The 26,953-nt window shown below is 37.8% G+C and overlaps 2 protein-coding genes across 2 annotated transcripts in view; one reads left to right on the top strand and one right to left on the bottom strand.

Moving 5' to 3' along the window:
- The window catches only part of LOC125239888, a 35,009-nt gene extending 32,317 nt beyond the window's left edge, over positions 1 to 2,692 (top strand). The window contains exon 15 of the mRNA XM_048147652.1: positions 2,262 to 2,692. Coding sequence (XP_048003609.1) covers positions 2,262 to 2,369 — 108 coding nt within the window. The 3' untranslated portion in view covers positions 2,370 to 2,692. The remainder of the gene's footprint in view (positions 1 to 2,261) is intronic.
- Positions 2,693 to 11,223: 8,531 nt separating this feature from the next.
- LOC125239817 (dioxygenase tasH-like) lies at positions 11,224 to 13,394 on the bottom strand. The gene has a single exon (XM_048147522.1). The coding sequence runs from the start codon at positions 13,305 to 13,307 to the stop codon at positions 12,387 to 12,389; it is 921 nt and encodes a 306-aa protein (XP_048003479.1). The 5' UTR covers positions 13,308 to 13,394; the 3' UTR covers positions 11,224 to 12,386.
- Positions 13,395 to 26,953: the final 13,559 nt, after the last annotated feature.

The following is a 26,953-nucleotide window of genomic DNA, read 5'->3' as shown; positions in this document are numbered from 1 at the left end:
AATAGGCTTCACCATGTCCGTGCCTGAACTAGGGAGATCCTGTATCTCAGGCAGAAAAAATAACTTACAAACTAAAACAGGGAAATTATTTGATAATATCATGTGCATTGCATAGGTATTCAACTAAAAAATAAATAAGTTACATTACAGATTTATAAATAGAGTAGGTTACCTACTTAAAACTATCATAATTCTAAAAGTACAGCAAAAAAAGATGGTAAGCCATATGTAATACTTATTGCTTATTAGCATTTTAATGAGTCAACAGTTGTACTTTATCGCATCAGCGTAAGGATACATAGGTAGGTGTATTTATTTGTAAACATTAAGTAGCTCTGTCTAGGTTATTTCTAGTTATTTTAGAACTGTTAATAAGTTTTCCGTGTCTTCATAAGACATTAGTTCTAGAGCTTTCTTTGTAACTTTTTACATTCTGCGTAGCATAGATGATATATGTGATAATCTGCGTTTAACTTATTGTACAGCCGCGGTCCCAGACATATGTAGAACCGCTGTGAAAAGGCATGCTTTTGGTCAGCAAATAAAACGTAGTAGAGTAAATAAAATGTTTTTTTTTGTAACCCAAACAAAATACTTGTAGATACGAGTGCGGAAAAGAGGAAAATCGATACGAGTAGCGATAAATTAATACACGAACGAAGGGAGTGTTTTAAATCGACACGAGTTGTGAATGTCCTTTTCGCACGTGTATCGTATGACGATTTTCAGTACCTAAATCCAAGCTAAGAGTTTCGACCAGACAAGAAATGAATCATTGCTTGATTTGCTCGCACTACTGCGTGTAAAAAGCAGCATCTGTACTGAAAAAAACTATCATTGCGCAACAGAAATTCTATTAATATCACAGTAAATACTCTATTTCATTTGATTCCTACTTTTATTGTGTAAAGCAACACTGCACTTCATTTTTATCAATAAGAATTAATAATTATATATTTAATACATTAAGTAACTATAAAGTGCTTATCTATTTGTATTATCATTCTGCACTTTTCTTAACTTTCCCACATTTCTATAAAATGTCGAAGAGTGCTTAAATGGTCGTCGTCGTTTATTATTATTTAATTCGCTCATATTTAAATGATTCAAAGCAACCAGTCCACAACTTCACAAGAAAGTTTGAGAAACCTTCGTATTTCAGATTGTCATTTGCGGTTACAGTGGTTTAGGAGCAGTTCGGTAATCAGACCTACACATGTGTGTACAAATTCTGTCAATGTCACTGTCAGAAACCGTTCTGACAGTGACAATGACAGCCACAAATTCGTCCACATGTTGTTACCGTTATGTGTGCAAACGTCGACTAATTAAGTGTCGTTAAAAGTCATTCTGACAGTGACATTGACAGCCACAAATTCGTACACATTTTGTTACCGTAACGAGTGCACACGACGACTACATTTTGTTATTGTATCAATACGGTCGCATTGTTTGCACGACGTTACCACGCGTTATGTCACATTTGACAGTTAGTTACTGATTTGAAGATTTTGCGACTGAAATGGTTGTATGGGCCGTACAATACTTCAGGCAAAGATTCAATCAGCCAAAGATTTTTGTTGCACAACCAAAATTTAACTATTAAGCTATAAAAGGTATTAAACGGTATGAAAAATGGATTTTGTTTATGTTTTAGAATTATTTCAGTGTGTTTTGCATTTATTTCCTAAATTTAACTCAGATAAATTGTTATGATTTACAATCTGACAATATGTTCTCGACTCGCGCTTGACCGTATGCCAGCGCGAGGCGCCCACCGTTGCCTAGCAACGGAGAGTACAACAGATCAAAATTAATTAATTAATCATAAATAAGTAAAAATTTAGTTCAATTATATGATTTATATGCTTTTTTGAACATTGCATCTAAATTAATATGCAGGATTTTCCAGTTTGTTTTCGTTCAAAATTAATATGAATAATCTGATATAGATGAAGATACACTATTGGTCTTTGCGCCGTCGTTGCGTTGAAGGTTTTGCCTTATGACTTTTTTTTGGATTTTTTTCTCAAATGTGATGAAAAACATTGTGTGTAACTCAGGAGGTAAGGATATTAAATACTCGTGTCTATATTCACTCCAGCCTGCGGCTGTCGTGAATATATCAGGACACTCGTATTTAATGACCCCCTTACCTCCCTTGTTGCACAATGTACTATTGTCCCTTTCCGACGTATTGGTGTGATAGAAAGAATAAGCAATAATTATGGATAAGGGGTTAATCTTTGTTCTATTTGCAGGTGATATTCTGCGGCGGCGGCGTAGCAGTGAGCGCGGCATCGCCCGCCATCACCACGACACTGCCGCTCGCACAAGCAGTCCTGGCCCCACACCAACTGCATCAGTAACATATAACTACGCTACACAAACAACAACCATACACAAGATACATAAACACACGCCTGTTTTCAGAAAAGGGGTAAACAGAGCACAAACTCAAGTTTCAATACCACTCTGAAGTTGAAAGAGAAAGAAATTGTGATGTCGCAGTAATAGGACTATTGTCCCGGATTTCTAAGAACCTCTTTTTGGCACATGACAGCGCCGACATAACGTAAACTCGCGCAACCTAATGAAATTTAAAATAAAATCCTGTAATAATATTTAAAAAAATCAAGTACTTAAAAACAATATTTCGCTTACTTTAAACATAATTTAACACATATTACATTTTTGCGGATCTTCGTTAGTATTTTACGATATTAATTTATCCCGCAGGATTTACTTTTTATGTCATTTATTAATTTTTATTTTTAAACTAGTGCTGTGGCAGAGTCTGTCATTTCGATTCAAATGACATTTCAATAAGTTGATAGAATTCGTATATTTGTTTAAGCGCCTCCTTGTACATAGGGCCTAACCGATTAAACCAATTCGAAATTATTCGTTAGATTTGGCAAACGATACGTCTTAGCCACATCGCAACATACTTCAAAACAAATGTGTCAAAAATGTGAACTTACAAATCCGGAACAGTAGCCTGAAACCCACACCACAACTGTAGTAAACCGACCGCATCTTCCCAAAATACCGAGATTTCTTCAAGGTAGAAAAAATACTGAAACTTTTCTCATTTTTTTTAAATAACACAAAATACATCTTGCCAATAATAAACTCTAAATTTACCCCAAAATAAAAAAAAAGTACTAAGAGTCAAAAATATGGTACCAAATATAGGTACCATACAGGTGGATGATAGTCACCGGCAATAATATCGTACAAAAAGGTTGCATAAATGTCTGACACGCTCTTGTGGCTCTAGAAATAAGATTGTCAGATATACAACTAGGGAACAAATCAAATTATTTTGTTGAATATTTTTTGATTTGTTCGTTTTTCAAGTAGTCACACTACTATATATAAATTATAAATTGAAATAGATATCATACACGAAAGAAAAAACGGCAAGGTCTTCGCCACGCCGGCGGGCGTGTGGTCTAGTGGTAAAGACGTTAGCCGCGTAAGCTGAAGACCCGGGTTCGATTCCCGGCTCGGCCACCAGTGGGCCTTGCCGTTTTTTCTTTCGTGTATGATATCTATTTCAATTTATTGTCAGATATTTTTGCGACCTTTTTTTCGTCCAATATTAAAAAGGCGCAATGCAATTTTTTCACATAATAAATGTCCGTACAGATATAGTGCGAAAAGGGTTGCCTTCGTATTTTTCCGGAAACGTTCGTATTTTTCATGCTAGTTCAGTCAGTATACATCTTGCACCTTGCATCTTGTAGATTTGCACGGCAGCGCCATCTCTCTTCGCTAGCTCGTAATCACATGTGTTGATTCAGTTAGGAGGTCGAACTAGTTTCGGTTCTACCTCAGAGATGGCGGGGGGCGCCAAGCCTTCGGTAATTGTGTCATATACTTGGAAATTTCGACCCTTGCTTTCGTGATCCGATGGCCGAGTGGTTTTACAGGCATCCGTCCGGTTAACGGAGTACGCTGGTTCGATTCCAGCTCGGAACACTTGGAGCCCTTGGTCACTTTTTCTTTGTATATGACATTTATTTAATGTTTATAGTATACATCTTGTACTGAGACTGACTGAAATAACATGACACGTTCGTACGTTTCCATAACAATACGAAGGCAACCCTTTTCGCAATACATCTGTAATCTCCAAGATTACGATACAAGTGCGGAAAAGGGGAAGTTAACGAGTGGCGATAAATGAAAACACGACAGAAGCACAGTATAATAAAGAGTACTATCGTACAGTATGGCCACACCCGCTCCCCGCTGAAAGTGCCGCCCACCCCCTCTCGGTTACCTCACAGTTACCGCCTGTCAAAAACGGGAACAGTCGACCTGTCATATCTCACTCATACAAGCATGGTACGCGTTCACCTACACAAGCTTAGGCTGTGTGCTAGGAACGCGCCTCTTTCATATATTTGATCGCCAGTGTCCGAGGTGTGACAGAAGGGAGTGTTTTAATTTGACACGAGTTACGAAATTCCTCTTCGCACGTGTATCGTACGTTTTTAGTCCATGCGGCCCGTTAAAGTAACCTACTCAACAAACGCACTACTTTTCGAACTAGTGCGGGAAAAAAACACCATGTTTACCATAGAGGAATAAGTAATGGAAGAGTAGTAACTCCATACGTCAGTAAACGCGAGTTATTTGTATAGGCATAGTTATACTGACATCTAGCGACAATCACGCGTCAACTAGCGTAAATTATCAGCACTGCTACTCGATACTAGGTGGCAATAGTGTCTCGTCGGCCAAAAATTGAATATTAGAACAGTTTACAACCTATATTACAAGCAGAAAGAATTGAAAACATAATACTGATTTACACTATTGTAATTGTTCGACAATTAATGGACTGTATGGGGGCGAAAAGGGGAAAGCGATAGCGTGGAATTTAGGGCCGAGTCAGCAAGGAAGTTGGTATGGAGTGAAGATGGTAAATGTGATGTTAGACGACTAGTGTGAAATAAGTGTAAACGAAGTTTACCTTACAGCCCGGGAATGTGAGGACTGAGTCGTTGGTCGCGCTTTAGGCCCGCTGGCGGTGATTTCAGCTCCTTGTCGCAAGCTAGAGGAAGCGTAAAACCGTTACCTTCGAGCTTTCAACTTAGACCTTCGACGTTCTCTCCACGGATGATCCTGGCGCTCTCCGATACACAACACTTATTGAAATGATGTTAAACTACGGGTGATGGTGCTTTCAAATAATTTACTGCGAGAAATAGCGAGACTGGCTAAGGTGATGGTGGCTGTTCGCGAATCTGTTGCGTACTGGCTCTGTCGATTACATGACAGAGCAACCGTTTTTTTTTAATATTCGAATTTCAACTGTGACAAAGTGTTGCCACAGTTAACATGAAAAAATATCCGAAAAATGATGGGCAAAACTGAACAGTAATATTAGCTAAAAATTGGTGAGCATTAGACTCTTCGTTCGTCGCGACATCTATTGACAAGGAGCAGTACTGATAATTTACGCTAGTTGCCGCGTGATTGTCGCTAGATGTCACTATAACAATTACAACTCTTCCCTTATTTCTCTATCCGTGTACTAAAATTTTTAAACACGCGTTCGCCATTCTCGCTCTTATTCATAACGTCATAAAGGCTAATTTTTGTACGCGACGCGACACGTAAAAATAGGCTACTAGTATATAAGTTTTGTAAATAACTTAGTAAACGAAATGTACACCAAGACATGATTTTATTTTATATGCAATAAAAAATAGACGTAATTTTTTATTTTTTTTAAAATATTTTACCATGATGGTAAGCCTAGCATAATACTGCGTGAAAATAAAATGAGATTTTGACCGCTACAGCTAGAAACATGCTATTTAAGCTACAGGCACTGGTCACACCAGAAGTTACTAAACATTGATCTATCGGCGATAGAAAGGGACAGAAAATAGTCGCACCCGTGTCAATAAAAGAGAGAGCGAGCGATTTACAGTTCATCGCTTGGCGACGAACTACGAACTACAAAAATTGCGGATTTAATGCCGATGGCACTCTCCTACAACAGTTTTTGTCCGAGGCACCATGGAACTGCCGATATCGGCAGGACGCTTCCGACATTTTTTGGCATGCCGGACCCCCCGCCAGTTGTCGGCCGATAATATTTGTTTGTGTGCGTATACAATGTATGTATACGTTTGTAGTAGTGTGCGTGACAAAAATGGCGTCTATTAAACAGCTACTAATGATCGAAATTCAAATTAGTTGACAATTTCCATTGAAAAAAAAAAGGTTGTAATGCATCGGTCCGAATTGCGGATACTAGTTTTTTCATCTTTTAGTAGATATAGTTGAATGTAAAATTATTTATTTTGCCTGACACTGAGTATTTTTTATGCTCGTTATTTTAATTTTACAATATAATATTTAGGATATAGTGCTTATAATTATTAAATATAAAACATTTTTTTAAATATTTTTTGATACAAAATCATACTTCATTGATTTGGAATAATGCGTTTTATTCACAGACCAACCCCTATAGACATCTATTACAAGACGACTCGCGGTCGCCAGCCTTCCTAGTATTTGCACTGATATAAGCGCGGGCGCTCGCCGTGCCCGATCAGTATCGACCAAGTAACAGACCCGAAAGCAGCGCGTGTTTTTCGCACAAAAAAATTGGAAAAGGGTATTTTGATGCCTTAAAGATGTCCACCTGTAGTGTGAAATGGTGTGGAAAGGTAACAAGAAGCTCAAATTTAAAAACAGACGGCATTACATTCCACAAATAAGTCATATTTATAATTTATTCAGAGCCGGCATAGGTCAACTTACATTGGCCACTTACGCGTCAGTAGAGGGACAGTCATACTTCTGTCCCTTTTCATCTGGCGCGACTGCCCGCCGTCCTTGAAACGGCCAATCACAGCGCGCTTAACACATTCCCCGCCCGCTCCTCGCACCCCAAACACTGGTGACTCGTATCGCGAACCAAATATACAAGACTGCCACTCTATAGGAGGTTCTCTGTGGTTTTATCGGACCGACATCCGACACTATCGGAAGCGTTTATCGGATGTAGGATGTCGTTCCGACATCCGATATCGGATCGTATAATGTGAAAACGGCCTAAAGGCGTTGTTATACTGGGTACGAAAAGCGTTGTATTGTTTTTGCGTATCTCATCGCGTCTCTATTTACACGGGAGCGACTATTTTTTATTCGCCGATAGCGCGTCGCTAACTTGCCTCTGGTGGGACCAGTGCCTTAGAGTGGTAACAAACTATTTTGACATTCCCACCGGGACGATTGTTATATGAACGTCAAACTTCCATGAAATTATAAAGTTTACTTAACCCTTCGTATGCTTAGACACGGATCCGTGCGTGGGAATTTGAATCTATTGTTTTAAATGTCAAGGTCATATTTTCAATGATCAAAATTGACAGGCCGCATGCGAGGGGTTAATCCTTTCAAAGGCGGAATCAAAATCGGTGTCAAATTAGTTTAGTATGACTAATTGACTACAGCCTGTCAAAAAAGAGTAGAAATGTTTTTTTTTACCATAAGCACAGTGTAATAAAGAGTACTATCGTACAGTATGGCCACTCCCGCTCCCCGCTGCAAGTGCCGCCCACCCCCTCTCGGTTCCCGCCTGTCAAAAGCGCGAACAGTCGACCTGTCATATTCCACTCATACAAGCATAGTACGCGTTCACCTACACGAGCTTAGACTGTGCTAGGAACGCGCCTCTTTCATATATTTGATCGGCAGTGTCCGAGATGTGCCAAGTCTGTTCTCATACAAAAGTGAGTCAGTAGTTGCTACATGCAAAACGGTTTACATCGGTGGCTCCCCTATTATTTTCTAATCTATTTTGACAGGCTGTACTTAGAACATTCAGATGGAAGGCGTTTAAAAAATGAATTTTCTGTCAAGAAAAATCGGCCATACGTATTGTATGTACTGATGTTTATTTGAAATGATTATTTTTACGTTACGTATAAAAAATATATGTGACGTAGCGCATAAAATAGCCAGAACAGGGGCCCATTTCTCGTAGCTACAAGTTACAATTTACAAGCGGTAGTCAATGTCTAATATGACAAGTTGGAATGGGACTTCCGCTTGTAACTTTCAGTTTTGAGATATGGGCCCCAGATAGTAGACAAACAGACCGACACGTCTCTCTACTGAATGCTCTAAGATTTTATATTACACCAAAGAGAATCGAGTATTATAGAGAGTTACTGTCGAAGTAAAATGTAATCACAGTGCATAGACTGCCATCTCTCGACACAAGCTTAAAACTTTTGAACCTCAGTTTTGTCAATTTGGCCCATATTCTTAGCTTGATATGTTTTAAAATGTCAAATATTAATATTAGCGCCATCTAGCTGAGCGTTCCCCAAAGGTATAATGCCATCTAGGCAGCCGTACCTTTTATGGTACTGAGGTACGTTTTATTTTTAGACTTTATCTGTCTATACGGAGTTATATGTCTTTGTATTACACGCAATAGTAAATTTTATCAAAATTAATTATATTCATTTACCTTTGTCGGCTATGGCCAACTGGCATTGGATGGGGTTGAACCTAAACCGCTGTGAAAACCAAGCACAAAACAGACTGACTAAAATATAACAGCAGAAAATAAATAAATCCATCAAACTGTAAGGTTTTGTGCTACTTTTCAACCCCATTTCTGCAAATTGTATTTTTTTTAATCATGTTTTATTTTAAGAAGGTCTGGGCATCCTTTCTCTCAATTCCGATAACATAGTTAACCTTTTTACCGTCGTGGCTTTTTATCTACTTTATTAACACGTTCACTGCATAAGGCACTGGTCCCACCGCGAGCTAGTAAGCTATGAGCTATCGGCTATAAAAACGAACAAAAGATAAGCACTCCCGTGCGAATAAAAGAGACACGGCGATTTTGATAGCTCACCGCTGGGCGAGTAACTATAAACATTGCCGTGTCTCTTTTATTTGCACGGGAGCGACTATCTTTTGTTCGTTTTTATAGCCGATAGCTCATAGCTTACACGGCCTCGCCCTTTGCCCCTCCTGAATGCTCTCTTAGCATCAGCACCTGAGTGCGATTTATTTGCTGGCAGATGGAGTGCTGTGCGCGATGAATTATTGAGGTTCTGCGAGAGGATGGATGTACGTCTTTCAACAGTTTATCATGTATAAAAAATGTTTTGTACTTGTTTTTAGTTTTGCAGTGATTTAGTATTTAATACTGTCATGCTGTATTACTATTTTTGAAATAAATAAATAAATAGCTTATAGTGCTCGCGGTGGGACCAGTGCCTTACTGTACTTAAGTATTTTTTAATAATTATACTAATCACTGCAGCGAGGGTGTTAAATACATTTTTTTTCATGGTGGTAAAAAGGCTAAGGCTTGTGGTTTTAATGATAATCGGTGGTGAATACATCTTAAGTGTAACTTATTATACATTAGATAATATTAGGTTACTTGATGTACTTTATAAATACTGTATTAATAAACGATTTCGAGAAGTATTGATAACTTTTATTTGAACATCCTGCTTGAAATAGATTTGCCTTTGAAATAGAAATACAAATGCCGAAGGGAGTGTTTTAAATCGACACAAGTTAAGAATTTCCTACACACAACACTCACTATAGCAAAAAAATGACAGACGGGCTGAACTAGGTAATATGCAGACATTAAAGCAAGGAACATACTACGCGGACGTCCGTCGTAAATCGACCGCGACCGATCAGTGTGCACGGTCACCAAAACATCCAGCGAGCCATGCGCTCAAGGCCACGTCCGTCGACCGATAGTTTGCACGGTTAAGTGTATATTCATTGTCCAGATCCCCGTCCGCGGTCGATCGACGACGGACGTCCGCGTAGTATGTTCCTAGCTTTAATGTCGATACGGACTACATTATCCAGGTCTGGCGGCTCTGGGGGCTCTTAGTCCATACGTCAATGGTAGGTATAAATAAAACTAGTACATAGTTTTGTATAACAAATGTGTATATTATTCGGTCTTAAAATTAAATAACTTCAGAGGCGTGCCGTACCAACACCAAAAACAGTAAGTTAAAGAGATACTGGGACTTTAAACGAACCTTATACCAAACTTATACATTAGACGGTCAACCAAATCGGGGCACTAAAAAAGGCGCGAAATTCCAATTTTCTATGGAAATAGGGAACTTGACTGTAGTTAAAATAAAATATTTTTCCCCTCACTAGCTCGGAAACACGTGTTTTGTCCTTTAATACCAGCGGCACAGTATAATAAAGAGTACTATCGTACAGTATGGCCACTCCCGCTCCCCGCTGAAAGTGCCACTCACCCCCTCTCGGTTACCTCACAGTTACCGCCTGTCAAAAATGCGAACAATCGACCTGTCATATTTCACTCATACAAGCTTAGTACGCGTTCACCTACACGAGCTTAGATTGTGTGCTAGGAACGCACCTCTTTCATATATTTGACGGCCAGTGTCCGAGGTGTGCCAGCGGGTAAAAACGCATTTTATCCACTAGTGGGTAAACTGCTTTAAAATTGATAAAAGTAGGTGAATCTAGTAATAAAGATAATTTACCACCTGTAGAACTACTGGAAGCAGTGATAAACGCATTTTTTGCGTTGTAGTTTCCTCGCTATGGTGAGGGGAAAAGTTTTGTGTTTCACTCGGGTGCAAATGTATTTTCCTTCTCGTGTGTTAAAAAACTCGCAAGTTCAGGATTCCACACTCGGCGTTAAAATACAACTTTGCCCCCTTGTATAACAAATAACTATTATACAATGCACGAAATAAAGCATCAGATAATTATAAGAAAAACATGGACAGAAGACATTTTTAAATCCAATTTCTATTTATTAAGTCGGGTAGAAATATATAAAGTAACTGAGTTGGCCGTGACGTCACTCAATTCGATTTCATATTTAATTCCATATTAACAAGTCGTTAAAATTCGTTTTGACAGTTCTTAAAAAGAAGCTGATTTGACTAGGAGGCAAGTAGCCTATTACTTCACCCCTACATTTTCAATCAATTTTTAAGTAATTCCGCCAACGTCAAGGTTCGAAGGCACGCGTTTTATGAAGTCAATTAGCCGGTGAGCCCTACACTTTTCAAATTCGCCGCCTTTTTTAGCGCCAAGATTTCTGGCCGTCTAAATTTTTATTTGATGACATTTATCCATTTATATTTTTGACCTAAATTTAGTAATACTAACCCACATTTGACAAAAGGAAAGCAAGCATCAATGCAATGTATTGATTTTTATTCTAAAACACCAGTCACATCACATCAACAGTCTTTTTAATTTCCCAAGTTCTTGTTTTATACAAAAGATTTTAGCTTTATATTTTAATCTCAAAATGTGCGATTTTTTCAATCAAAAGACCACATTGTGGTCAAAAATATTTACATATGAAGCTATTATGGAAATAGCCCCTTGACAACCATAAGTAGGGTGCATTGGGGTAATTTCGAAGCACAGAAATGCTCGGGTGATTTCGAAAGGGGAATCTTGATATGATGGAAATAATGGTGATTTTTGTGACTTTCGAAATTACCCGTTGGGGTACACCCTACCTACTCTTTTGACTGAAAATAGCATATATACTGTGTCCCTATAAACCTGGCCAGATCACAGTAATTTATGCATGTATTTAGGTGAGATTGGAAAATGTGTAAGTTATCTTGGCAGAAAGTCAGAAACTTGTTGGCAACTATCAAATATCACCCTTTTATGTGCATAAAAAGTGCATGGACAAATTGGATGTTTTAGGCCCCCCACAGACGGGAGACAAAACTTTTTTGTCTCCGTCGCTCGGTCTATGGGCTAGTATGAAGGTGCGCACACGAGGTGACGCAACTTTTCATACAAATACGAAGGTCGCCGAGCAACTTTGTCGCCCGTGTGCGCGGAGCCTTATGAATTAATTATATTACATAACCCAATGTGTCCATGTAATATTACACCCTGCTGTACAATATAAAGCTTATAAATCCTATATAAATATGCTTGTAAATGATGGAAAGATGTGTGAAATAAAGTTAACACATATAATGTGTATTGTTGCAATGTGTGTTAAATACTACATTTTGTCCAAGGGTCAATTTACAATTACATGATTGTAAGTTGTGTTATGTTATAGCATAACATGATTTAATTATTGACCTTTAAACAGGTTCCCAAATAATACTTTTGCTCACAGGTTGTGTTATTCACAAAGATGTGTTTGTTAGTTTATTTTATCAAGCAATTAAAGATTAGATTTGTCAAATCTGCACATCATCATGAATTACAAAATCTATATTTAACAATTTATGAATGAGTATGTTCGCTGGATAATTTCACCTTGCCACTAAACTAAAAATATTTCTAGTAAGCAAAAAGTCAGGAACGGAATACCACGGTCACTCCTCTTTCCATACGAAAGCACTTAACCTGAAGACTCCACTCATGTCCCAATTGAAAATCCTCTCACCAGGCCTAGATCCTCCAGCACCTGCTACGACAACAAGTGGCATAAAATGCTCCGCAGCATGCGGAGGGTGAGCCTCGTTAGCCCCTATAGCCTCTCTCCACGATAACAACCCTTCTTTCCTCTTCTGTTCCTCCGCTGTACACACATCATTTAAATAGTCATCAAACTCTTTGTTTATAACTTGTCTCGCTCTACGACTGTTGAAGAACTCTCTCATGTTATGATATGACATTCCGGAACCAATAATAGCAATACCTTCTTTTCTGAATTGATGCAACGCTTGTCCGAGTTTGTAATGCTGCTCTGGGTCTTCATTGCTTAGCACAGATATCTGTATTATAGGTATGTTAGCTTCAGGGTGTATCAAAATCATTGGGACAAAAACTCCATGGTCCCAACCACGAGAAGGATCAAGACGCGAGTCTATACCGCTCTTCTTCAATGTTTCATGAATGCGCGAAGCTAACTTTGAATCGCCAGGCGCATCGTACCTATACTTGTACGATTCCGGCGGAAAACCATAATAATCAAAGTATAAATCATGATGATTGCTAGAAGATATAGTCACTTTATTCTCCTGCCAATGCGCGGTCACTAAAATAATCGCTTTAACGTTTTTAAAATCAACATGCTTCTTCACACCGTCTTTGAGGAAGTTCGCGAGTCCTACGTGATCCTTATCACCCAAAAGCGGCATGGGACCACCCCCGTGGTTCACGAACAAGGCTGGAGCGACCAGAGCCATTTTCTTCGCACTAGTGAACTGACGAATAATGTTCATGGACAGCAGTGACATAAACACAATGAACGCTACTTGTAGAAGTATCGTGAACGTGTTGAGGATAAGCATGTAGCTGACTCACTGAGGTCACTGGGTGAAACATAAATAATGAGTAATTATTATAATTAGTCTTGTGATTTCTCTGCTACATTAGCATTTGATATTGGCACATTGGCAGCATAACACAAACGTCAAAGTCAGCTTGTCATAATGCTACATTTACACGGTTACCAAGTCTTGGCAAACTTCGCCAAGTCGACGACTTTTAACATTTTCTATGGTTTTCCTACTCAACACTAGATGTCGCTGGCACAACTATTTTAATTATGTGGCAACACCTTCACAAATGTCATTCATGGCACGTTCAGAACAAAAGAAATATTGTAAACTTTAATATTATGCCTACCAAAAAATAAAAAGGATCCTCACACAATTTCAGATTAATAAAATGTATCTTTATAGAAAATCAATATGCCAAATTAACTGAATTAGAATCAAGTAAATTCGAATTATTTTCAAACTCAGTAAAAAAGTACAATTTAGTATTTATTAAAGTCGGTATATTTTTATTTCAGAACGCTCGTCTATTTATAATCATTTCACTATTATTTTACAATGGTTGTCAGTTTCTCAGATTAATGGTGAATCAAAACAACAACATAATGCAAATCTAGGAATAATTAGCTGCTTAATTGTTATATAACTACAAAAATAAATAACCCTCAGATTATGTGATTTTAGTTGAGTGATTTGGATGGTTACTTCGTACTTATAGCCGCTGATGTAGATGTGACTATACGGTATGTATTATGCAAATATCGTAATATTTGTTACTGAAAAGTAAATAGAAAGCTAGTTTTTCAGTTACCTGATCAACAGAGCAGATTTAAGTTACTTAGCGGCTCTTAATAATCAGATAAACTTGCGTTTTGATATTTTTGGGTCATGCGTTGTATATATGTATATGGGCTGTTACGTGTACAGTAACTATTAGGCGCAGACAACGCCTTGGTTGTAAATCGTGTGTACTACCTTTGTATTGTATTAGTAACGTTTTAAAGGACTTTTCATTCAATTTTAAAGAATGTTACTTAAAAAGTGATGGCTTTGGTGTTTAATTTCGGCATACTCAAAATATCAACAATTTACTGCCTCTGTTTCTGTGAATGTATTGGAAAACGTGTAATATACCCTTTTCATAATTGTACTGGCAATACCAATATTTTTGACAGTTCTAGACTGGCTTTCTCTTCCGGCTTTGTCACTTCCTTTTTATCTGAGCTCTGCAATGGCCGATTTATAGTTCTAGTCTAATTTTTAAATCTATTATGTGAAGTTTAATCGTGATACATCCTTAAAGGATGTAAGCAAATTGTATCGTTATTTATATGGAATAAATAAAACAATTTGTTGAGTGCTCAAGACGTTTTTATTTAGTGGACCACATATCGCCTTCGCTTCATGCCGTCATCACGTTTCCACCAGGGCTCGCTTCTGCCTTTATCAGGTTATTAGCCCAGAAGATCATGCTGCGAGGCGGATTCAAGAAACCAAGAAAGGTACGCTGTTCACTTTCAAACGTCAATTAACTTTTTGAGGTTATGTCAGTCCCTCATGGCTTATAACCCAATTGCACTCAACAAATAAATTGTCACGATGTCAAACTCACAGAACGAGCATAATGGCGGGCACATTCCCGTCGAGAAGCTTGATGGCTTACAGAATTATTCAAACTGGAAGTTTGCAATGAAGATGTTACTAACCCTAGATGGTCTTTGGGGTTGTGTGGATGGAACAGACACTGACAAGACCCACGACAGCCGCGCTTTGGCCAAGATATGTTTGACGATCAAGCCGTCCCTATATCAATATGTAAGAGATGCCACGTCTGCAAAGGATGCATGGAAGAAGCTTTCCGACGCCTTTGAGTCTAAGGGCCTCTACAGGAAAGTTCTCTTATTGCGGCAACTTCACAAAATTGAATATAACGAATACGGCAACATGTCTGACTATGTTGAGGCCGTTATGCGGCTGGTTCAACAGCTTTCTGATATAGACAAGAAAATAGAGGATGAAGTGGTTGCGGAGATCCTGCTCAGCGGTTTGCCACAGGAGTTCGACAACCTAGTATCCGGCCTGGAGACCGCCTGTCTGACAAGTAAACTATCGGTGGAAGTTGTGCGAACAAGGTTGCTACAAGAAGAACACCGACGGAATGCGAGTGATCAGGAAGGTTTGAAGGCTTACCTCGGGTACAAGAAGAAGAAATCATCATCACCTATGTTTTGTCAATTTTGCAAGAAGAGCGGACATACAATTAAGCGCTGCTTCAAACGCCAGAAGGAGCTGAAGAATGGGGAAAACCACACAATGCTAGCATCGGCCATGGTTTGCAGCAGAGGCGACAGCAGCCACGATTTTGTGGTTGACAGTGGTGCCTCTCAACATATGGTTTCTGACAGGAAGCTACTGGAAGATCCTATAGGTAAAAATTCAACCATTTTAATTGCTAATGGTAGTAAATTACATAGTAATTGTACTGGTAGGGTCCCTTTTTGCTCTAATGTTAGTTTGACCAATGTCCTCCATGTGCCGGACCTTTCAAGTAATCTTTTGTCTGTAAGCCAAATCACTAATAGAGGTTACACTGTTGTTTTCGATAAGAATCATTGTAAAGTCTTTGATAATGTTAAAGTCACTGGCAATCCAATCATAATCGCTTCGAAGGATAATGGTTTGTATAAATATAAGGCTCAAGGACGACACACCTTTGAGGAGGAGTCTTCTAAGCTCTTGCACTCTAGGCAAGAGACAGCGAATGCTCACGTTGTTTCGACTGTCCCAATGGACTTAATCCATAGGAGATTAGGACACTTGTCTGAAGCAGGTATGAAGGTTCTAGGTGATGGGAAGAAATGCATGAACTTTCTTTTACAGAAACAAGATGTCATGAATGGTAGTTGCGAGCCGTGCTTGACTGGCAAGATGGTGCGTTCACCGTATCCTGCTGTCAGCACGAAGCGCACTACCCAGCCCTTGGAACTCATCCATTCAGATGTGACCGGACCTATGCAAGTCAAAACTTGGGGTGGAGCTCGTTACCTTCTGACCTTCACAGACGACCACACCCGGAAAACGTGGGGATACCTTATGAAGCATAAATCAGAGGTGAGATCTCATTTTATTAACTTTAAAAATATGATAGAAAAACAATCTGGTTTATTTATTAAAATTTTGCGCAGTGACAATGGCCTTGAGTTTACTAATTCTAAACTGGCCAATTATCTTAAAGACCATGGTATCATACACCAAACCACTGTCCCTTACAATTCTGCTCAAAATGGCATTGCAGAAAGGGCCTTTTTAACGATTTTTAATAAAGCTAGGGCTATGCTGCAGGAGTCCGGCCTGTGCAATCGCTACTGGGGAGAGGCTGTTATGACAGCCATTTATCTTAAAAATAGATCTCCTACCAGAGCGCTTGCGGGTGGAATTTCCGAGACCATGTGGACTGGTCGTCCTATTGACATCAGTCATTTACGCGTCTTTGGGTGTACTGCTTATGCATATGTACCTAGTCAAAAACGTCAAAAGCTTGATGCTAGAGCAAAAGCTCTCATCTTTGTTGGTTATGGTGAAACTTTTAAAGGATACCGTTTAATTGATCCAAATAATCCTCGTAAAATTGTGCAGTCTAGGTCTGTTATTTTTAATGAGGATAAATTTTTAGGAAAACATGACAGTTGTAAAGAGACTTGTAGAAACTATTTTTATAATTATGAAATTGATGGCCTTAATATTCATTTGCCAAATAATGAAAATAATTGTGATGCTCAGAATAATTTTAATAATGACTCTAATTTAAATCAAATTATTAATAATGAATTTAATGATGTCATTCAAAACAATATAATTGATAAATCAGCTGAGTGCTCATCCTCTTTTAAAAATGTTTCAGATGCTGAGTCACCAACGCCACCGGCGTGGTCGCCGCTGTCTGAACACTACTGCACGGGCGATGATGGTGCAAGTGACGATGGTGATGAAGATGGCGTCCCGAAGGGCGCCTTGTCTTCTCTGCCAGAGTCATCACTTGATGGTTGTGACGATGGTGATGAAGTGGGTGCTCCAACGGATGCTGTCTCTTCTCTGCCGGAGTCTACACACAATGAGCCTACGCTATCGGTTATTTCCGACGCGTTGAGGCCACGTCCCGTGCGTAGTACAAGAGGTAATGTGCCACAACATCTCAGAGACTATGATTTATCATTGATGGCGGAAGGCTATTCGCCAGAGGAGCCTACCACATATAGCGAGGCCGTTCAATCCTCTGAAAAGGAAGAATGGTTGAAGGCCATGCAGTGTGAGTATGACTCTTTAATTAAAAACAAAGTATGGATCTTGGTAGACAGACCAGCTGATGAAAATATCGTCAAGTGCAAGTGGGTGTATAAAAAGAAGCAAGACACTTCAGGTAAGCCTGCTAAATTTAAAGCGAGATTGGTTGCCCGTGGTTTCAGTCAAATTGAGGGAATTGACTACACGGACACATTTGCTCCTGTAGTAAGACATAGCACTTTGAGGATATTGTTTTCTATAGCTACACAACTGAACCTAGAGATAGACCATATTGATGTAACAACCGCATTTTTAAATGGCGATCTTAATGAAAAGATTTATATGGAACAGCCATCTGGTTTTAAGAACTGTGATAAGGTTTGTTTGCTTAAGAAAAGCTTATACGGCCTTAAGCAGGCAAGCCGAATGTGGAATATAAAAATACATGATTTTTTAGCTAGTCACAATTTTATACAGAGCCAATGTGAACCATGTATTTATTTTAAGAAAAATGATAAAGAGTATATTATAATTGCCCTTTATGTCGATGATTTTTACATTTTTCATAATAATTGCTTGAATGGTATTTTACTACTTTTACAAACCAATTTTGAAATTCGACATTTAGGGAAATTACACAATTGTCTAGGAATGAATGTTCATAGAGAGAATGGTGTTACAACCTTAGACCAAAAAGAATATGTTAAGCGTTTGCTAATTAAATATAACATGTCAGAGTCTAAATCTGTTTCTACACCGTTACCGGTCAATTGTAAACTTGAAAAATCTAACAAGACTCACTTAGATGATGAAGTCTATCAGTACAGACAATTATTAGGAAGTTTAATGTATTTATCCGTCTGTACTAGACCTGACATATCTTTTGCATGTAGCCAACTCAGTATGTTTAACACATGTTTTGATGAAAATCATTGGCGCATAGCGAAGCGAGTGCTGAGATACCTAAAAGGTACTATTGATTATGGCCTTTGTTTTACAAAGAGCAATACTTTTAACCTTACAGCATTTGCTGACGCAAGTTGGGCCAATGACCTTTCAGATCGCAAGTCCTATACTGGTTTTGTGATTAAATTAGGCAACTCCGTTATTAATTGGGAGGCTAGGAAGCAACAATGTATAAGTCTTTCTAGCTGTGAATCGGTATTTGTAGCAATTGGAGACTGTTGTAAGGATATATGTTTTGTACGAAATTTCTTATCAGAAATTTTCGATAAAACCATAGAAACCTGCATTTTTAATGATAGCCAATCAGCACAAAAGTTACTGTTACTCAAAGAGTACTCCCATAAACGCGCAAAACATATAGACCTAAGATATCACTTTATCAAGGATCTAATCCAAAAAGGACATTTAAATGTAAAATACTTGCGAACTGATGAAATGATAGCTGATGTATTAACAAAACCTTTGTGCACTGAAAAGCATTGTAAATTTAGAGAAGGTCTTAATGTGAAATCTTTACAAAATTAACTAAAGTTCATCTCTCTTATGTATTATGTTATTATTTTTAAATTTGAAATTCATTCCTATTGTATACAATTTTAGCCGCATGACTTAGAATATATGTACCTGTTTTTTTTTTTTAAACTCTAAGCGTGCAGCATGTATTTTATAAGTAAGCCATATGTAGAGCCATGCTTATATAAAAATACTCACTTGGTATTGATATCACAATATGTAAAGTGTAAGGAGGAGTATTGGAAAACGTGTAATATACCCTTTTCATAATTGTACTGGCAATACCAATATTTTTGACAGTTCTAGACTGGCTTTCTCTTCCGGCTTTGTCACTTCCTTTTTATCTGAGCTCTGCAATGGCCGATTTATAGTTCTAGTCTAATTTTTAAATCTATTATGTGAAGTTTAATCGTGATACATCCTTAAAGGATGTAAGCAAATTGTATCGTTATTTATATGGAATAAATAAAACAATTTGTTGAGTGCTCAAGACGTTTTTATTTAGTGGACCACATATCGCCTTCGCTTCATGCCGTCATCACGTTTCCACCAGGGCTCGCTTCTGCCTTTATCAGAATGTATGCACCTAAATCATTATTGGCCAATGATACATATAATAGATAAGTAAAATGAACACCCAAAAATATCCATAATATAAGAATGAATAATTAATGATAAACATATAAATTAGTGATGTTGCAAGGATTAAAACAAAATTCAATTTCAAAGAGTCTTCTACATAAATCCATACTAATATTATAAATGGGAAAGTGTGTGTCTGTTTGTTTGTCCGTCTTTCACGGCAAAACGGAGCGACGAATTGACGTGATTTTTTAAGTGAACATAGTTGAAGGGATGGAGAGTGACATAGGCTACTTTTTGTCTCTTTCTAACGCGAGCGAAGCCGCGGGCAAGAGCTGCAAAAGCTAGTAATGAATAAATTTTAAATATTATTCAAACTAAGTTGGTTACTAAGCAACCATATAAATACATTCTTACACATTGATAAAACACATCACTCAACAGACACGGATCCAGGGTCCAGTGGCTCGTTTCTCGAAAGGTACAATGTATTACAAGTTTCCATGACAACCCATACAATTTGACAGTTCGCGCACTTGTAATACAAGGCTTGTACCTTTCTAGAAACAGGCCCCAGGTCAACCCTTGTTACTCAGAAACAAATAGTATATTAACTGTTTTACCATGTAAAGTAAAGACATAATTTGTTTTTATTGTTCATATTATTTCAATATATTTACAACTAAAACAATAAATAAATAAATATAGGACATTCTTACACAGATTGACTGAGCCCCATGGTAAGCCCAAGAAGGCTTGTATTGTGGGTACTCAGACAATGACATAAATATATAGTATACAAATCGTCACTACTTTTAAAAAAACTTGTATCTTCGTCTGTCAATGAAAAGAAAATTGTAGTAAGTATGTATGGAATGCATATAGACTTACTGCGTTTTAACTTTGAGGAACAGCGTGAGATACGAGATTTTTTAAAAGTAGTGACGAAATAATCATATACATAGAAAGCATCCATGATTCAGGAACAAATATCTGTGCTCATTACACAAATAAATGCCCTTAACTTGAACCCAGGACCACGGCTTATCAGCCGACTGAGCCAGACTGGTTGTCAAACTAAAACAATTTTTGCTTCTTTTACAGATCTCTTCGGGATGAAAGTTACTTCAAAAGCTTAAAATATTGTGTTCCATCTTATGTAATATATAACAATATAAAACAAGGAATCCAAGATGGCGGCTCCTCCTCCTCCTAAAGCCGACAAACCGAAGGAGAAGGTCAAAATGTACCGCCTGGACGATTACACCAAACATCGGATTATATTCTTAAAGGAAGAGGGGTACACTGTAACAGAAATAGCGGAGAATTTGGGGCTGACGGTGAGTAGCAAGTTAGATTCTCAACAACTTACTTATGGGCATTTTCAGAAATTGGGACCCTGATTGAAAATTAGCATCAGTTAAAAAAAAAATTCGATGTCATAAAGAAGCATAGAATCTGTCTAAAAATCAACTTCTTTCACGATCTGAATGTAGATTATCGCTTGTAGTTTATATGTGAGTGTGCATAGGAAATAGACACAGGAATAAAGCCGCTTTGTCAGTTTACTCATCCATACTAATATTATAAATGCGAAAGTAACTCTGTCTGTCTGTCTGTCTGTCTGTCTGTCTGTCTGTCTGTCTGTCTGTCTGTCTGTCTGTCTGTTACGCTTTCCCGCTTAAACCACGCAGCCGATTTTGATGAAATTTGGAACAGACAATCTTTAGACCCTGAGACAGAACATAGGCTACTTTTTATTTCGAAAAAAAGGGATGAACGGGTTGAAAAAGAGGTTGAAAGTTTGTATGGGATTTCTTAATTTTAAAAGATAAAACCATGAAACTTTATATTTTAGCACTTGATAAGAAATCATTAAACATATATTTAAAGTCACATACAGGTCGAACGCGATTAATTAACATTATTTTTACCTTTAAAATAAACATGGTGGGAAATAAACATTAACTAAAAGCGGGTAGATTATATTTATTTGTCTACCCCGAACATTTATATAAATGAATATCGGGTAGTTTTGTGTTGTTTACATCTCCGGTGACATTTTGCTGGGACGTCAGTCTTCCGCGACCACGGCCAGTGCAACCTGGCCGAATCGTTGGGAAAAAAGGTAAAAATAATGTTAATTAATCGCGTTCGACCTGTATGTGACTTTAAATATGTGTACAAAGCGCGAGAACTTAAAGTGTTATATCATTAAACATCTTGATAAGGGATAAGGATAGGGATAGCGATAGGGATAGCGATAGGGATAGCGATAGGGATAGGGATAGCGATAGGGATAGCGATAGGGATAGCGATAGGGATAGCGATAGGGATAGCGATAGTGATAGCGTTAGCGTTAGCGATAGCGATAGCGACAGCGTTAGCGTTAGCGTTAGCGATATCGATAGCGATAGGGATACGGATACGGATACGGATAATATGAGTATCGTTAGAGGGATACGGATAATCGGTCGGCGGTCTCTTACAATCAATGTGCTCTAAGACGATCGTTGTTTGCTTGCTTGAAGATTACGTTTGCGATAAGTATAAGGAAAATGTAAAAAATTGTAAGGGATAATAGAAAAAAGTACTTTTTACCCACCGATCATAGTGTCGTAATACGGGCTATGTGGGATGTTTATAAAGGTTTCCCCAGCGTATATAGAATTACCTACGCTGTGGTCGATGTGTAATATTTCTACAATCATTGCAAGCAAAAGTATTATGTGCAATCGAAATAATCGCAGATAAATATACCTACAGAGAAACCTAAGGATCCAAATGAAAATCTTAATGAATACTTTTATTACGCGGGCGAAGCCGCGGGTAAAAGCTAGTATAAATATACAAGTAAATCTTGCCTTAATGGTAACCGACAAAGTGGGACGTTTTACTAAACACACTCACATATAATTAAATTTTTGTCACAAAACTGACAGCAAGTTAACTTTTTGTTAACAAGTGTCACTAATTTTGGGTCCCAATTTGTGAAAATGCCCCTATATGAGTTACACATTTGTGAGACATATTTTAAATATTGAAAATCATGAAAATGCATGATGAAGGATTTCAAAATAAAGCAAAATCTCTCTGTGGTGACGATGGGCTAAGAATTCCACCCATAAATAAATATTGGGGACACCTTACACAGATCAACTTAGCCCCAAACTAAGCAAAGCTTGTACTATTGGTTCTAAGTGACAATATACATACTTAAATAGATAAATACATACTTATATACATAGAAAACATCCATTCAGGAACAAATATCTGTGCTCATCACACAAATAATGATTTTTAGCAGGCCGGGTCACTGTACTGAGCCAGACCGGTCATCGAAGTTGACTATGGGATATGGGTTCAATTGTGATGTGTTTATGACTGTCATATCACAATTTTGTTTTCTTTCTATCCCTTAATTGCTAAGTGTGGCACTAACACTTGAGTAGTTTCATGTGCTTTGTCTACCCATTTTGGGAGTACACTATGTATGTGTGTGTTGCCAATAGCTATATGGTAAAATTGTGAGTTTAATCATGCATTTTCAATATTTAGAATTAGGCACTAGTCCCATCCATAGAAACAAAAAAAAAAGAAAGAACCAGCGATTTCGGCGACGAACTATAACTTGCAAATTATAAATGCAGACATCATTTGCAATGAAAAAATCAACAGTGATCGACTCTGGCCAACGTGGGACTCGAACCCACATCCTTGGATTGCCGGTCCAATATGTTACCAATTGCGCCAGCCGACCATCCGTCCATGACTGCGAATTTTTTGCATGATTTTTTCATTGTGGTATGTTCTACAATAAAAAAGGAAAAATCTATATGTTTATATTTAAAACATATGGATTATTAACATTAACTATAACTTGGTCGCGCTATCATTGCGTCTCTTTTATTTACTACCTTTTGTTTGTTTCTATGGCCAATAGCACTACCTAGTAGCACAATAGCACTACTTTTGTATGTTTCTATGGCCAATAACTACCGCGAGCTAGTAAGCTATGAGCTATCGGCTATAAAAACGAACAAAAGATAAGCACTCCCGTGCAAATAAAAGAGACACGGCGATTTTGATAGCTCACCGCTGGGCGAGTAACTATAAACATCGCCGTGTCTCTTTTATTTACACGGGAGCGACTATCTTTTGTTCGTTTTTATAGCCGATAGCTCATAGCTTACTAGCTCGCGGTGGGACCAGTGCCTAAGTCTGATTTCGAAAAGTCTGATTTGAAGCTAATTAAAATAAGGTTGATTTATATTTCCACTATGATGTCTCATTTTATTTAATGCCTTAATCAATATAATCTCAGATATTTTCTTAAAATGTTAATATAATGAATACCAGAAAAGAAAATACTATTTGGGACAAGTCCAATTTTCTCATGATGTTTTCCTTCAAAGCTTTTTTCTTGTGTATTATATTATAATATCGTATTTTATTTTAAGTACATAATTTTTTTATTACTGCTTTGAATATTATCTTTATTAAGTATATTCCGAGACGTAAAGCCACTTCTGAAATTGCCTACAATATTTCCAGAGGGTAGAGAGAGTGCCTAAGTACAAAAATAGTGCCTTGTGTCCATCCATAACTAATATACTGCGAGGGTTTCCTGGTGAAACCCGATAAATCGAGATAATTTGTCCTTGAAATAACAACATTGTGAAAATTACACATAGTTCGAATTTAAAAAGCCAGTTTGCTCAACTTATCAGGTTTCACAATCACCAGTAAACCCTCGATTTGTCTAATATACTGTAGTTTCTTAGTTGAAAGGAAGAAATAACTACAAACTAAATTCTTGCTTTTAAAGTTTTCTTAAACACACGAGATGGCTCAGTCAAAAGACTATGACGAGGGAAAGAACCCATAACAATAAATTTAAGCTTATTAAACACAAACAAAACTTTTGTTTAAAACATTTTTTATGGGGGTTTTCTGAATCGTTTTTTTCGCCAGACGGCGGCACTGAGACGCCTCTTTCTGACAGCAAACTTAAAATCCACCAGTCATATTAAGGGCCAGTCTCATCAACCACATTTGACAGACACATCATCGTCACGGAGCAGAGGTCTATGGAACTTCCCATACAATCAAATTTAACGAATGCTTTAACCCTAAATCTACATTTATTTTATTGGTGGATTTTGAACTTTGCTGTCAGAAAGACCTTGGCGTTTTAGTCTCGCCGCCTGGCTAAAAAATCGATTCAGAAAAACCTCATTTAAAAAAAAATGGAAAGGAATTGTTTTTCAAAATGCACAGTTCTTTGTAACTATTTTGATGGCACTATTTTATTACTTTGGCACTCGCATCGTGATCTTGAGGTTAACAAATTATTTCAATTCAACTATATTTCCGCTTATACACATTATTTAATTTTAGCTGCGAGCGTAGCACACTAGTTGATAAACTTTATTGCATCGGTGCGTCCCTACCGCACTTGCAAACAGTGCGAAAAGGACGGCCTGACTATCGTTTATCACGCGACCGTGCTTGCCTGGCGCTTTTGTTATCAATAAGTTTTATTTTTTTAGTCTGTGGACATGATACGCCCATTTATATAAAAAAGTCACTATTGTCTATGAATGTCTAGGATATGTGTCTATGCCTCTTGATCACGATGTACTAACTCTACTCTCTGGTTTTAGAGAAAAACTGTGTACCTGTGGTGTGATCGGTTCGAGACGGAGGGCGCCGTCAAAAATCGCGTCTCCTTCGGTCGCCCAAGGAAAACCTGCGCCTTAGATGACCGCCAGATCGTTCAGAAGCTGCAGGTATTATAATTGAGCCTTACGTCCCACTGCTGGACACACGCCCTAACTTAAGGTAGGGGGTAAAGTAGGATAGGGGACGATCTATACAAACGTTCTCAATTTCCTCCATGGATATGACACTTACATTATTTGATGTATAGGCTACTTGACCTTTTTTTAAAGTCTGTCTTATATGATTAAGTACTGTCCAATTAACCGAAATAAAATATTATCATATTTTATTATGACTTCAAAACAGCAAAAAATATTTTTAAAGTTTACTTTTACGTAATCAGGCGAAAACAAAACAGTCCTGTTAATCTATAGATTTTCTGTGTTGATACTTGATACACAAGGTCAATCTATTCGAAAACAACATTTTCTGACTTTTTAAGTATGAAGGCATAAAGTTCAATATGTCAGTGATTGTTTTGACATGCAGTAAGGTTCGAATTCGATGACGTCACATACATCGCTGACAGCGTTTTCGGTGGCCAAAATAAATAAAAAATTACACACATTTTTAATCGAAAATATACGCTTTTAATACCCAAAATCTATAAATATTGTTATTTTATGTCAAATACTACAGAAGACAATCATTTATTGGGCCAAATTCGATACGGGTCTAGTAGCCTATTTTGACTCTTGAAACGCCATAGTCCAATATAGAAGACAAACCATATAAAGCTCTTGTCACCGATGTCTTATACAAAAGACAAATCATTATGTAACTTCATACCTAACGGCGGTAACATAAGCACGCACGATAAAAAACTGTTAAAAGGCTGTCAAATAGCGCTTTCTTTTTTATCTTCAATTATTATGGAACAGGACAGGAGCATATCAAAAACAATTTGAATGAAATCTGTTAGAATACTAAAATACATCAAATTTGGTACTTACATCAAAATATTCCAACAACGTCATATCCATTTCGGAAAATGAGTTCCGATCGCCCCCTTTCTTAACCCTCTATACGCTACGTCTTCTAAACCTCGTCATTATAAACCTCGCGGTCTACACTAACGGGCGGTCTACCTTTGGCGGTCAGGTCTACGCGTCCCTAGGCTACGTGTATAAAGGAGGTATAATTTCAGCGTAATACGGTGTATTTGTGGACCCACCGCTACGAGACAGAGGGGGTGTTGAAGAATAAAGTCTCGTTTGGCAGACCGAGGAAGACTTGTGCTTATGATGACAGGATGATCGTCGAGAAGGTTCAGGTAATGCATAGTATATTTGCCAGAAAGCAACTAACAATAGAATGTTACTTAGTGTTGAGGAGAAAACCACTGAACTATAATATCAAGATAGACAGAAAAGGCATATGTACTTCGCGTGGCAAAAAGAAGACTCAACGACTTCTTTGCTCGCTGCGAACGACAGTCTGCTCGACGATTGGGTGCTCTAATAACCAGTTTTAAATTGTCGCCGTGGTCGAAATATGGTATGATGCTACTCTTAACCGATTCTCGCTATGTTTTATGACTTGTGACCTATTTTTTGTCGATCCAACATCTATATTATTGCGAGTTTTCTGGA

The sequence above is a fragment of the Leguminivora glycinivorella genome, chromosome 26 (assembly GCF_023078275.1).
Source record: "Leguminivora glycinivorella isolate SPB_JAAS2020 chromosome 26, LegGlyc_1.1, whole genome shotgun sequence".
Classification (NCBI taxonomy): domain Eukaryota; kingdom Metazoa; phylum Arthropoda; class Insecta; order Lepidoptera; family Tortricidae; genus Leguminivora; species Leguminivora glycinivorella.
This window is presented reverse-complemented; position numbering and strand designations above follow the sequence as displayed.